This window comes from Pieris napi, chromosome 4 (genome assembly GCF_905475465.1).
Source record: "Pieris napi chromosome 4, ilPieNapi1.2, whole genome shotgun sequence".
In the NCBI taxonomy this organism is placed as follows: Eukaryota; Metazoa; Arthropoda; class Insecta; order Lepidoptera; family Pieridae; genus Pieris; species Pieris napi.
Window position 1 is genome coordinate 1,236,849 of NC_062237.1, and position 13,028 is coordinate 1,249,876.

The 13,028-nt window shown below is 33.4% G+C and overlaps 3 protein-coding genes across 6 annotated transcripts in view; 1 reads left to right on the top strand and 2 right to left on the bottom strand.

The window, feature by feature from the left end:
- The window catches only part of LOC125049183 (TBC1 domain family member 12-like), a 50,688-nt gene extending 40,270 nt beyond the window's left edge, over positions 1-10,418 (bottom strand). Inside the window, exon 1 of the mRNA XM_047648324.1 lies at positions 9,486-10,418. Within this exon, the coding sequence (XP_047504280.1) occupies positions 9,486-9,907 (422 nt within the window). The 5' untranslated portion in view covers positions 9,908-10,418. The remainder of the gene's footprint in view (positions 1-9,485) is intronic.
- On the top strand, positions 7,729-9,342 carry LOC125049184 (retinol dehydrogenase 11-like). The gene is made up of 2 exons (XM_047648326.1): positions 7,729-8,792; positions 8,866-9,342. The coding sequence occupies exons 1-2, from the start codon at positions 8,088-8,090 to the stop codon at positions 9,208-9,210; spliced, it is 1,050 nt and encodes a 349-aa protein (XP_047504282.1). The 5' UTR covers positions 7,729-8,087; the 3' UTR covers positions 9,211-9,342.
- Positions 10,419-10,531: 113 nt separating the features above from the next.
- LOC125049185 (glycine cleavage system H protein, mitochondrial) lies at positions 10,532-11,995 on the bottom strand. 4 transcript variants are annotated; one of them, XM_047648329.1, is made up of 2 exons: positions 11,861-11,995; positions 10,532-11,236 (listed from the first exon to the last, which is right to left on the bottom strand). In XM_047648329.1, exon 2 carries the CDS (start codon positions 11,229-11,231, stop codon positions 10,722-10,724), a length of 510 nt encoding a protein of 169 aa, XP_047504285.1. In that variant the 5' UTR covers positions 11,232-11,236; positions 11,861-11,995; the 3' UTR covers positions 10,532-10,721. The 4 variants fall into 4 exon arrangements, with proteins under 4 accessions (XP_047504285.1, XP_047504283.1, XP_047504286.1 ...); XM_047648327.1 differs by having other exon boundaries at positions 11,785-11,908; XM_047648330.1 differs by lacking the exon at positions 11,861-11,995 and adding an exon at positions 11,781-11,801.
- Positions 11,996-13,028: the final 1,033 nt, after the last annotated feature.

Genomic DNA, 13,028 nt, shown 5'->3' on the forward strand with positions numbered 1-13,028 from the left:
TAAAACAGTAAACAATGATTTAAATGAGTGGCATGAAAAATTAGCACATCAGAACTTCGATCATGTGAGAAAAGTATTGCAGCAAAAGGACATAAACACAGAACTAACCTCTTCTGTATGTGAGAGCTGCTTGAAGGGTAAAATACACCGGTTGCCGTTTGGTAAAAGCGATCATGTCAGCACAAAAACCTGCGAGCTCATTCATGCTGACACATGCGGTCCAATGGAGGAGGTGTCTGTTGGTGGCTCCAGATATTTCGTTATACTGAAGGATGACTACTCAAACTACCGTTGTGTCTATTTCGTCAAGACAAAAGACCAGATAAAAAATTGTGTTGAAGATTTCATTGATAAGGCAGAAAATGTAACTGGGAATAAGATAAAAATGTTTAGAACTGACAACGGTCTCGAGTTCGTCAACAAGGAGTTAAAAGAAGTGTTTTCAAAACGTGGAATTATACACCAAACAACAGTACCATATACACCTGAACAAAATGGGAAGGCTGAGAGAGAAAATAGAACCCTGGTGGAAGCAGCAAGAACAATGTTGTATGCAAAGAACTTACCAAAGAAATTATGGGCAGAAGCAGTAAATACAGCAGCATTTGTGCTTAATAGGACGGGGAAGAGTAAACAAAAAGAGAAGACACCATTTGAAGTATGGACTAATCAAAGTTTCGACATTAATGAATTGAAAATATTTGGTACACCAGTGTATGCACATATACCAAAAGAAAGAAGAAAGAAATGGGATAAGAAAGCAGAAAAAGGATTGATGGTTGGATACGGGGAAGACATCAAGGGTTATAGAATATATTTCTCGGAGAAGAATACTGTTGATACAAAGAGAGATGTGGTTTTCATGGAACAAGAAAAGAATAAAAAGGGAGAACCAATAATAATGTTTGACTCCAAGGAAGAAAATAATGGAGGTGAAGAATCTCAAACAACCACAGAAGTTACTCCTACAAACTTTGATGAAGATAGCTGTGAAATCACTATGTGTGATAGTGTGTCTGTAAGTGAATATCAACCTTGTAGTGATGAAGAAACTTCATCAGAAGAGACAACAGCAGTCCTAAATGAAAGAAGCAAACGTGTGAGAAAACAAACCTCATTCTACAAGTGTAATAATGTATACAGTGAAGAAAGTGAGCCAGTGACATACAAGGATGCTATGAGTAGAAAAGACGCTAGCAAATGGAGTGAAGCTATAGACAAAGAGTTGCAAACCTTAAAAGCAAACAATACTTGGGACTATTGTGATGCACCAGTGAACACAAAGGTGGTGAGTAGCAAATGGGTTTTTAAACTGAAAGGTGTAAGTAGTGTTAAACAATATAAGGCTAGATTAGTGGCTAGAGGGTTTGAACAAGAAGATGTGTTTGATTATTATGATATTTATGCACCAGTAGCAAGATTATCAACCTTTAGAGTGTTTGTTGTAATAGCAACTAAATTAAACAAGCCTATATACCAAATGGATGTAACTGGGGCATTTTTGTATGGGGAAATAACTGAAGATGTTTACATTAGGTTGCCAGAAGGAGCCTATTCTGGTGACAATAATATAGTTAAGCTAAACAAATCCTTATATGGGCTTAAAAATTCGCCAAAATGTTGGAATGTTAAATTTAATTTTGTAGTAACAAGGGAAGGTTTTGTAAAGTCTAACTGTGATTCATGTTTATATAAAAGGTGTAACGGGGATGATAAAACTTTTATATTATTGTATGTTGATGATTTATTAATTTTTGGAACAAATGTAAAGGAAATTATACAGCTCAAAAGTGTACTAAATAAGGAATTTGACATGAAGGATTTGGGTCTGGTTTCTGATTTTCTCGGAATAAATGTAAATCAAAATTTGGAAACTGGTATTACCGAACTAACTCAAAGAGATTATTTGAAAAATGTTCTTGAAAGATTTAACATGTTGAATTGTAAACCCATGATGACCCCTATGGATCCCAATTTTAATGCAAAAATATTACATAGTAGCAGTGATATTATAGATAAAAATACTGAGAAGTTATGTAGACAGATGATAGGTTGCTTGATGTATGCTGTGTCGGGCACTAGGCCTGATTTGTGTTTTCCAGTGTCTATGTTGAGTAGATTCCAGAAATGTGCAAATGATGCATTACTAGCTGCATTAAAGAGAGTGTTTCGTTATGTCAAATGTACTCTAGACTATAAATTAACTTATAACTGTAAAGATATAGTTCTGGAGGGCTATTGCGATGCTGATTGGGGCGGTGACCTCCAGGACAGAAAGTCCACCTCGGGCTATATGTTTATGCTCTCAAACTGTATGGTAGTGTGGTCCTCAAAGAAACAAGCATCTGTTAGTTTGTCTTCGACAGAGTCGGAATACATTGCATTGAGTATGGCTGCTAGTGAAGCTTGTTGGCTAATAAATTTATTAAATGATTTTGATTTCCAAAATATTTGCCCAGTAAGTATTTCCTGTGTCAATCAGTCAGCCATAATAAATGCAAGAACCGAGTCTGTTAAGCGTTTAAAACATATAGATATTCGTTATCATTTTGTTAGAGAAATGATAAAAGATAATAAAATATGTGTTAAGTATGTTCAAACTAGCGAACAACCTGCAGACATGTTCACAAAAGCCTTGGGTAGAGAGATTATCTTAAGGCATCTTTTTAAATGTCATGTTGGATAATGGTATCATAAACTGAATTTCTGTCTTGATACAAATAGAGAGGCTATTAAGTTGTATTAAGTTTTTTTATTTTTTGTAGAGATAAATGTAGACATTGAGAGGGGGTGTTAAGATTAAGTAATCTGCAATGTATCTACATTTATAACGTTAGTTCTAAGTTTGATTTGTTATGTTGGCAACACCGCTTTTGTCAATGACTATTGATTATTGAGTAATGAGTCCGGTGAAATAAACATCTTGTTTAAGAAATATATCTTTTATTATTAAATCACTTCACGGCAAAACTACAAGTCCTATCGAAGAAAGTTAAATGGTAAAGTTGGAGGTAATAAAAAGATCTAAAACTTTTGTATTCACACATTTTTCACATAACCTCAAAATTTATGTGAAAAATTCAAAAAACCAAGTTTTTGGTTTTTTATTTTTATCTTTAACAAAAATAATTTTTTTTTTACTTTTGAGAAGTAAGGAAGGGTATGACAGGTCTGGGTGTTACTGCATACGATTTTTTGCGTTTTCTGAGAAGATTTACTATGGTAATATATATATTTTTTTTTACCATAGGAAAGTAGAGATTTCAACGAACTGAAAGCACACCAACTTTTTGAAAAAAGCTGAAATTTTGACGTCAGAATTTTCGATTGAAAATTAGGGTGTTTTTTCGATATTAATTTAAAATAAGGTGAACAAATAAATATTTTTAATCAAATAAATTACAGTGTATTTGGGACATAGAAAGGTAAGTTTTCACCAAATTTCGTCAATTTTTTTTTATTTTTGTTAAAGATAAAAATAAAAAACCAAAAACTTGGTTTTTTGAATTTTTCACATAAATTTTGAGGTTATGTGAAAAATGTGTGAATACAAAAGTTTTAGATCTTTTTATTACCTCCAACTTTGCCATTTAACTTTCTTCGATAGGACTTGTAGTTTTGCCGGAAATCGAGATAAACCGTTTTTTACCCTTAAAGCTCCCCCTCTACCCCTTCCCGACCTCAGATCGACCGTAATTTATTTTTCCTTTCATTTTGATCATATTCCCCTGCTTTTCTAATGGGTTTCATCCTACTGTAATTTTTTTCACTTTTTATTTATTTTAAAGGCTATCTGCACTGGTCTATTACCTTTGATGTCTTTGATATTTTTATGGTATTTTTCCGTAATCTGTGGACTTCTACGGAGTAGGTACAGTCGTCGTCGACATTTAAACAAACTTATTAAAAAGAAATCAATTCAAATCAAAAAATTATTTTTTTGGTCTGGACCTCAGATTTCTCTATCTGTTTCATGATCATTTGTCAATCAAATAGGCAAGTAGGTGATCAGCCTCCTGTGCCTGACACACGCCGTCGACTTTTTCGTTCTAAGGAAAGCCGGTTGCCTCACGATATTTTCCTTCACCGTTCGAGCGAACGTTAAATGCGCACATAGAAAGAAAGTCCATTGGTGCACAGAATCGCACGCTGAAGCCACTAGGCCAACACCTCTGATTAAAACAAACTTATGAACCCACCTTATAATGTATAGGTTTGCACAGTTAATGTGCAAAAGTATACGGTTACTTTAAAAACATACAAAAAATTACACGTGGAGTTAATAAAGGATTTTTTTGGTTCAAAATATCAAATAGCACCTTTTTTGATGGAAATGTGTTCTTGCTATGCAAATAACCTTACTGATTACTGATACAGCTACAAGCTGGAACCAGCACAGGATATAAAATGTTTAAAGAACTTTATTTCTCATTACAAAAAAGAATGTATTTTACATGAGAAACTAATATGTATATACGAACGAGATACCGTCCCAATTTTAGTCTACTAGGCTCATTCTGATCTTTAATACCCATATTTATTATAATTGGTCCATTTAATGTGTTGTTTTTTTTTATTAATCAGCCTACTTCGCCACCCGAAAAAAATATGTTGTAAACGATATTCTATTTGGGTTTCAAAACTATTTAAAAAATATTTTCACAAAAGCAAGCAAGCTGAACAGAAACTTAATTACACTTGGATAATATTCGCTAAAAATACTTTCAATACAAACGACAAAAAATGCGATGCAGCGATGCATTGAATTCGGATGTATTTGAAGCGGTAAACCTTGAAAATTATATTTTGAATGTCAAGACTAAGTTTTGCATACCTAAAATATATTAATATTCAAATTTTATTCACATAGAGCCTGTTAATCTGGCCGGCTTTAGCGTGCGACTTTCATCCCTGAGGTCGTAGGTTCAAAACCCATGGACCAATGGACTTTCTGTCTGTATGCGCGATTAACATTCGCTCGAACGGTCAAGGAAAACATCGTGAGGCAACCAGCTTGCCTTGGACCTAAGAAGTCGACGTCAAGAAGGAAGTTCGTTGAATACGGCCAAGCTGAAGGAGCTGGTACCGGGGAGTTCCCACCCAGAGGTGAGAACAGTACTCCATTAGAGGCCGAAATTGTGTTTTATAGAGTTGCAAGCGGTGGTCCGGAGTGACGTCTCGCCTTGCTGAGCGCACCACGCTTCTTAGAGGCTAATTTAGCCTTTCCTTTTGTTTTTAAGAAAGTGGTCAAAGAAAGGGCCACTGCAGGTGAAGCGTTTTTGAAGTAATACTTCTTTTGGCGCGTTATCGAAAAATGATAAGAGTAAATTTTTACGATACGCGCGTACACCGTCACAAAAAACCGACATCCTATAGTCAACATTTTAGTTTTTAAAGTTATATTTCTTTTGGCGCGTTAGGAAAAAGTTATGAGAATAAATTTTCACGATGCGCGCGTCATAAAAAACCGACACTTTGAAGTAAGCTATAGTCAACATTTTAGTTTATTCTATTGTCAGTGTCGTTTTTTCAGAGGGCTCGCAAGTGCGTCGCCGACCAATAAAAGAAAAAAGGCCGTTAGGCGATGAAAGTGCGATTTTATACCTTATATGTAAAATGCAAATTCTTGTCTCATTTAAATGCCATACATGCAGAATTTTCATCGTTACAGAATAACTTTTAAAATAACAGAGCCACAGATTATACAAACTTAAATTATGTTGAACAGAAAGGTACCAACTGTTACATCGATTACCAGTTCACAACAAAAACAGGTTTTCCGTGTGCAGTGGTTTAGTATTACGAGATTTTTTTTCTTTATTGGACATTGTTCGACGAAACAGCTCCAAGTTTTAGTGCATTCCTCATGTTTAAAATTTAAACTCTGAGAAACCATAAAATAATCATAATATCGACGCCTTACAGTTAATAAAATTGTTTGATTTATTTACTTCGTAATCTTACAGCTAACATAAATTATATATAATAACAAACAATTACACTAAAAATATAGCCGAAGATGGAATATTTACAAAAAAGAAAAAACAATCAAAAATAATTCAATACATTTAACTAATTTGGCTGTGTTGTGTGATTGTGTAAAAGTTAGGGTACCTATATGTGGGGTATGCAGTATGCTCATAACTCTTAATACAAAAAAAAAGAATCCGCGATAGCTAAACAAATCAAGGCTAATATTATAATAAATATTGGTCGTTGTATGTCCGGGCTGCACGATACAAAATTTGCCTACAATATTACGCGATGGAATTAAGGCAGTTAATTTAGCAGACCCCTAGTAGCTATACCTAACATTTATAAAATGGTTGAGCAAATTTTAAATATATTACTTAAGTGACAACTAAGTACACACACATTGATATTACAAATATAATAAACACTTGATGTTTCGAATTTTCCTATTACATACTGGTTTTCACAATAGATTATTTAAAAGCTAAATCAAAAGCGATATAAGGAGGAAATTAAATTTCAAAAATCTTAGCTTAGATTGTAATGAAGGAAGCAGCGTAAAAAATATGTCTTATGTAGTTTTGCTTATGTAATTCAATTTTTTCTCAGTGTTTGCCTGGAAGAGATCGTTCGAAAGCTATAAGCCCGTTGCTCTCCATTTTAGTTAATTATTTTATGTGTACTGTATACTGTAACAAAGTGTGAATAAATAAGGCCCTCCCTAAAAGACTAGTTTTATTTATTGATTTTATTCCATATCACCTAATAATATTAGTTAACTGGTCTTTAGAAAACTATTATGATTCAAGCATGTGGTACATATCAACAGCATTTAATTTACCCGCATATAACGAATACGTCACGCTCTACAAATACAATTTACACGTCACCGCTTACTAACTCACCACTTTGCCTTAAGGCCGATTTACATTATCTTAGCGTTTAGGAGAGTGCTTTAGGATAGTACTTTAGTTGAAACATGTAAACGCTACGCTAAAGAACTTGCCTTTCAAGTTATACTAAAGCACTCTCCCAAACAGTAAGATAATGTAAATCGGCCATCACTCGCAACGCACTAAAGCACTAAAGAACTTGCCTTTCAAGTTGTACTCTCCATGGCCTTAAAGGCCGATTTACATGGAGAGTGCTTTACAATCGGCCTTTACAATCTTTGGTCTATTTTCAAATATTTTCCCTTCTTCTGTATGTCAACGAGAATTTAAATGCATAATTTCTGATTTCATATCAAATAAATATTCCAAATATATATTGATTTTAAAATTAGCTAAATTTCAAATAATTTGAAATGAGTTTATAATAGTCTATTTTCCTAACCAATCTTAACAATTCAAGTAAAATATATTGTGTATTTTCACATACAGATTTTGAGTCGAGCATTTAGTAGAGTAGTATCTATATTCTATAGGACCGAGCAGATTATAGATTATAGATAAGTTATACTTATAAAATATATTTTAGATGCTCTTATCTCCAGATAATATTTTTAGTTATATAAACAAAAATCAAAATGATTTATTTGTTAGTTAACTAGGGAAATGTTAAAATTCGAAATTGATTAATTCTGATTTAATGCGATTAATTTTATTAAAAATTAATAAATAACAATCGGATACATTAGCCTTTCTCTGGCTATTACAATTAAATAAATGATTATGGATGCAAATGTTTAAATAAAACATAATATTATTGTTTTGATGATCGCGTCCTTATCGTGTCAAATCGCGGTCGCCGGGACGACAGACATGACGTAAGTGTGGACTGCGCATGCGCCGCATTACAACTACTAAGTCCTTGAGGTTTCCCGTCAACATTCCACGCGTCGTGTATTGTCTACAAAATAAATATTACGAACCAACCCGTACCAGTTATTAGTCAAACCTAACACAGAACCTGTTCTACTGTTTATTAGCGCTCGACTATTGAACCGTATGTATCTGTTTTTAAAAAAAAAACAGTTAACATCGGCTTCCTACAGACAGGACTAACGGTACACCGTACGTAAACAGCGCGTTTAGAGAAAGCGATGAGGATTTCAAGTCAGTGAAAGCCAGGGTTCCGTCCGCATCGCATCGAAGTAACGAATATAACCTCCAATGGCTTTGTACATCGCCACCGCGGTGATAACCGCCGCCGCCGCTATTTACTGGTACGTTAATAGGCATAAACCTATGAAACACATACTCAGTGAACTACGTTATGCTCTAGATATGCAAGGAGCAGGTGCTGGCGGATTAATCGACGATTGGGTTAGCGTCTGGCGAAACAAAATAACATTGCCAGATGCAAATAACAAGATTGCCGTTATAACTGGAGGCGCTCGCGGTATAGGAAGTGAAGTCGTTCGAGGAATGCTTAAAGCCAACATGATCGTAATAATGGGCGTGAGAAATACAGAGTCAGCGAAAAAACTTGCAAATTCAATGCAAAACGGAGATAAGTTACACGCTTTTCAACTGGATCTACAGTCATTGAATTCCGTTAAACATTTTGCTGAGAATGTTTTAAAGGAATTTCCTGAGATACATATACTAGTGAACAATGCAGGAATTATGTTTGGTGACTATAAATTAACTGAGGATGGCATTGAAAACCAATTTGCTGTCAACCATTTAAGTCATTTTTATTTGACACATCTGCTGTTGCCAGCACTTAAACGAGCAGGGACGGTTGAGGAGCCATCAAGAGTGGTTAATGTAACATCATGTGCACATTTTCCAGGGAAAATATATTTTGATGACATTAACATGAAAGAACACTATGACACAACAGCTGCATATGCACAATCTAAATTAGCTCAGGTACTTATAATTAAGATACTTAATTATTTTCATAGTTTCTAATGTGACCATTATATTAACTGCATTGTTTCAGCTTATGACTGCCAGATATGTGAACAGTTTATTGGAAGACAAAGATGTCCCTGTAAAGTGCTATTCCGTACACCCCGGCATTGTTGATACAGACTTGTTTGAACACAGTAACTTTGGAAAGCTTCCGTGGGCCAGACGGCTATTTTTTAAAACACCAGAAAAAGGTGCTATATCAATACTGTTTACCTGCTTTGACAGAGACATTATTAAGAAAGGAGGAATGTATATAAGTAACTGTAAAGAAGGATTTAGTAACCGTTTTTCAAAAAATGAAACGCACCAGAAGGCTTTATTTGATTTGTCTTGTAACTTATTGGGTATTGAAGCCAATAAATATGGAAAATAAATTCAAAAATATCTCAGGTTAATTACAAAGATATTTAATACCTATTTATGCTTACTATAAATAATCTACTTAAAGACTGTATCCAATACTTTAAAAATTATTCTATTTACAAAAATATAATGTTGAATAACACAGATGTATATTTTTTTATTATAAGATTTTAATACAATAAACAAATATTGGTTTGCAAGAATAAAGTAAATGTAAGTTACTTATGATAAATATATAAAATATTTCTTTGTTTAATTAGAAACATGCATATTTAAAAAACTTACCTGCTAAAGAATCCTGAAAGTCCTTTTTTCTTCAATTTAGCATGTTCTGAATTGGTCAAATCAGGAAGTTCATCTTCTTTTGATCCACTTGAGCCAAGAGAGCATTCAGACAGACTTGAAATAGTGCTTGAGAATGAACCACCATCTTTACCCCGCTTATGTCCACTTACACTTCCACCCCATTGAAGAGTACTCTTTGGGGAATCACTAGTATCACTCTTCTCACAAGTCGATATTGAGAAATTTCCTTCATCACTGAAGCTACTTTTTTTACTTAATTTATCAACATCCTCGTCAGCTATTGGTTTCTCAACCCTGGGGCTCACAAAATGTAGCTGTTTGGTAATAGGATTATAAGCAAGCTGGATATTATCTAAGGCTTCGTTCAAACGTATTCCATTCTTCGGACAAGGTGATGACATTGTTGATTAAAAATTCGTATCAAACAAAATCCATACTTCACAAAATCTCATCACTCAAACTGATTTTTGAAAACATAATAATTAAATAGTAAACGCGTTTATTTTATTCGGATCGCTTAATATTTGAAACAACTCACAATTAAAAACAACAAATTGTAAATATTAATTTAGAAAGCTACAAATTCCTTATCGTTTGAAACACTAAACGATTTATTGGATTGAAGCCAGAAATATAATTTACACTTTACTACACTACAATTTAAATGTTTATGAAAATAAATGTTCTCTAAAAACGAATTTTACAAATTAAAAGTGAAACTACACACCCAACGCTGGGTCTTTCCATTGTAAATAAAAATAATCTGATATAGGCATGAAATTGTCTGTCCTTTATGGCGTTTAATGCACTGTCATCTGTCACTTCTGATTATCACTTGATAGTAACATTGACGTTGCGTCCGTAAATTACAGTGACATATTAATACAATTTGTAGATTAAATATGTTTGTATCGCTGTGCATAGAATAAACTCATTATTTGTTGACTGTACTGTTCCCTTCATTTAATTCTTTCATAGTTTCAAGTTTCATGTGTACTACCGTGAGGCGGGACGTAAAAAACGTATTAAATCGTAATAGGAATTGTTTATTTAGTTTATGTTCTCCATTATTTATTAGTTTTCACTATATACAAAACATTGACCAAGTAAAAGTTAACACATAAATAACAGCAATTCAAATTATTTTCATAACAGCTAAACTATATAACAAATTTTTTAATTGAATAAGTTAAAGGTAGTGGAATAGAAAGCATTTTAAGTGTGATCTTTTTCAACATCAGTCTGCAAAAATTCTTCATATTGTTTCTCATTCATTAGATTATGTAATTGTTCTGGTTTTGAAAGTTTAAGTTTAAATAGCCATCCTTTATCATAGTAAGAACTATTTATAAGCCCAGGTTTCTTTTCAACCTCCTTATTCTTCTCTGTAACAGTTCCACTGACTGGAGAGTATATTTCACTAGCAGCTTTAACACTTTCTAGAGCACCACACTCATCACCAGCATTTAATTGCATTCCCGGATCAGGTAACTGGGCAAACACAACATCTCCAAGAGATTCTTGAGCATATTTACTTATTCCTACTGTTCCAATATTTTCTTTGTCAACAAGCACCCATTCATGTCGGTCAGAGAACTTTTTTTCAGAATTACTACTGTATTTATAGCTGATTTTGCACAACACCTGCCTAACACTTGATTGAAGAATAAATCGCTGTGATATCAACTGTTTTGAAACTTGATAAAGGCATCTTTGGAGTGTCATTATTTCTGAAAACAATGAATCCTTTAAAATTAAAGAATGATACTTACTTCTCTTACTATGTATGTTGTAAAAAAATATTAATAAAATATAAATTATTTATACATGCACAACGGACCTAGCGAGAGTCAAGTGCAGAAATTGAGTCCACCAAATTATTTTAACACCTACAGGCTATTTAATTTAAAAATCAGACATTATGATACAACACACTTAAATGAAAATTCTAAGATAAGTGTGTACTAAAATTGAGTTTTAATGCTGATAATGAAGACATGTTAAGATAATAATGAACTCTGAACTACACAAACATGATAAGGTGCAAGTCTCAACTCTCAAGACCTTAAAATATTAAAACTATCTGTGTTATCGTGAGTTGTTGACCAAACTTAAAACTGAATGTTAAAAATTATATTTTTAAACATATCTTTAGAGTTAATAGATTGTGTAAAATAAATAAAATAGTAAAATTATCAGTAAATATATTAAAAATTTAAACTTGACAACTTTGTTACATAATAAGAAAACAAAATATTTAATTTCATGTAATACCTACTATAATTCAATATTCGTACACAACATAAATATAATTTAATGTTATTTAACATTCACAAGATGCAAAAACAGCTAACCTTATTTCTTGCCATATTTCGTTCAGAAATATCAAGAACCGAAAATTAAAACAAATATTAAATTAAATAAATTATCTGATAAACCTTTATCATTTAGAATTTCATAGAAATTTAACACATAAATAAATAATGTTTAGAAATAAATAACGTATATCATAAACAATGTAGTCATTACCGATTACGTCTTTATCTGTGGATTACTTATTGGGAATGTATAGCTACAGTAATAAATTTTGCCATCATATGAAACTAATGGGGCGTTCCCACGAAGCGTTAATCACGACAGTCTACTACGCTAGTCAACTTTCATTCGTCACACTCACGAAAGTGCGAATTGATGAAACGTTCACATGGTTGGGGGATTTCGTGCCGTTCACGCTTCGTGAGTCGTGAACGAAACATCGATCATGAATGATCTGGTTGTTGAAAGTTGTGTGGAAAAGGTTATATATAACTCCAAAAAACGCGTAGTTTCACTGTCGTTAAACTTAATTCCACGTTGTTGTGACGACATCTTGGCTTCACGAACGGTTTATCACGACTGAAAATCAAACACGTTTGATCTATCCACGCTTGAGTCGTGCGCCGTTCCTCACGAAAGCAAGTTTAACGCCTATGCGTTCACACAGAAGTGTATTTCACGAAAGCGTGGTTGACTGTCGTGATTAACGCTTCGTGGGAACGCCCCTTAAGAATGTGATTTTTACTATTTCGAATGTCGATGTATGGTCAGATTTGTTTTCAACATATCGATCAAATAACATGTTTATTTCAAATAAAGAGGTTAACTTGTTTATTTTTAAAGATTTTATACCTACTAAGCCTAGTATTCATGAACAAAACTTGAGCCCGGATTATAGAAAACTGCAAATAAAATAATGTTAATATCACAAATGTTTCTATTGTAAAGGAACAGAATTAAACATAGTTTTGATTGACCTGAAAGGTGCACAATATATTATTATTCAAGAGACGAGGTTAGGTCGTTAGGATCGCGATCCGATATTTGATGCAACGTTCGTTTCGTTTCACTCACTTTGTAGACCGTACAGTTTTCGTCTACGTCTACATACACAATGTTAAGGCATCTTGTCTAATCCCCCAGTAGCGTATACATATATATTCTGTGTTAAATGAGATTGGAGCGGAGCGTCATATCTCTTGGTGT

Coding starts and splice junctions, on each gene's coding strand:
- LOC125049184 (XM_047648326.1), top strand. CDS start 8,088: ATGGCTTTGTACATCGCCACCGCGGTGATAACCGCCGCCGCCGCTATT. Junction 8,793..8,865: donor CACAATCTAAATTAGCTCAG/GTACTTATAATT, acceptor GCATTGTTTCAG/CTTATGACTGCCAGATATGT.
- LOC125049185 (XM_047648327.1), bottom strand. CDS start 11,836: ATGTTAAATAACATTAAATTATATTTATGTTGTGTACGAATATTGAAT. Junction 11,237..11,784: donor TGTACGAATATTGAATTATA/GTAGGTATTACA, acceptor CATTGTTTTCAG/AAATAATGACACTCCAAAGA.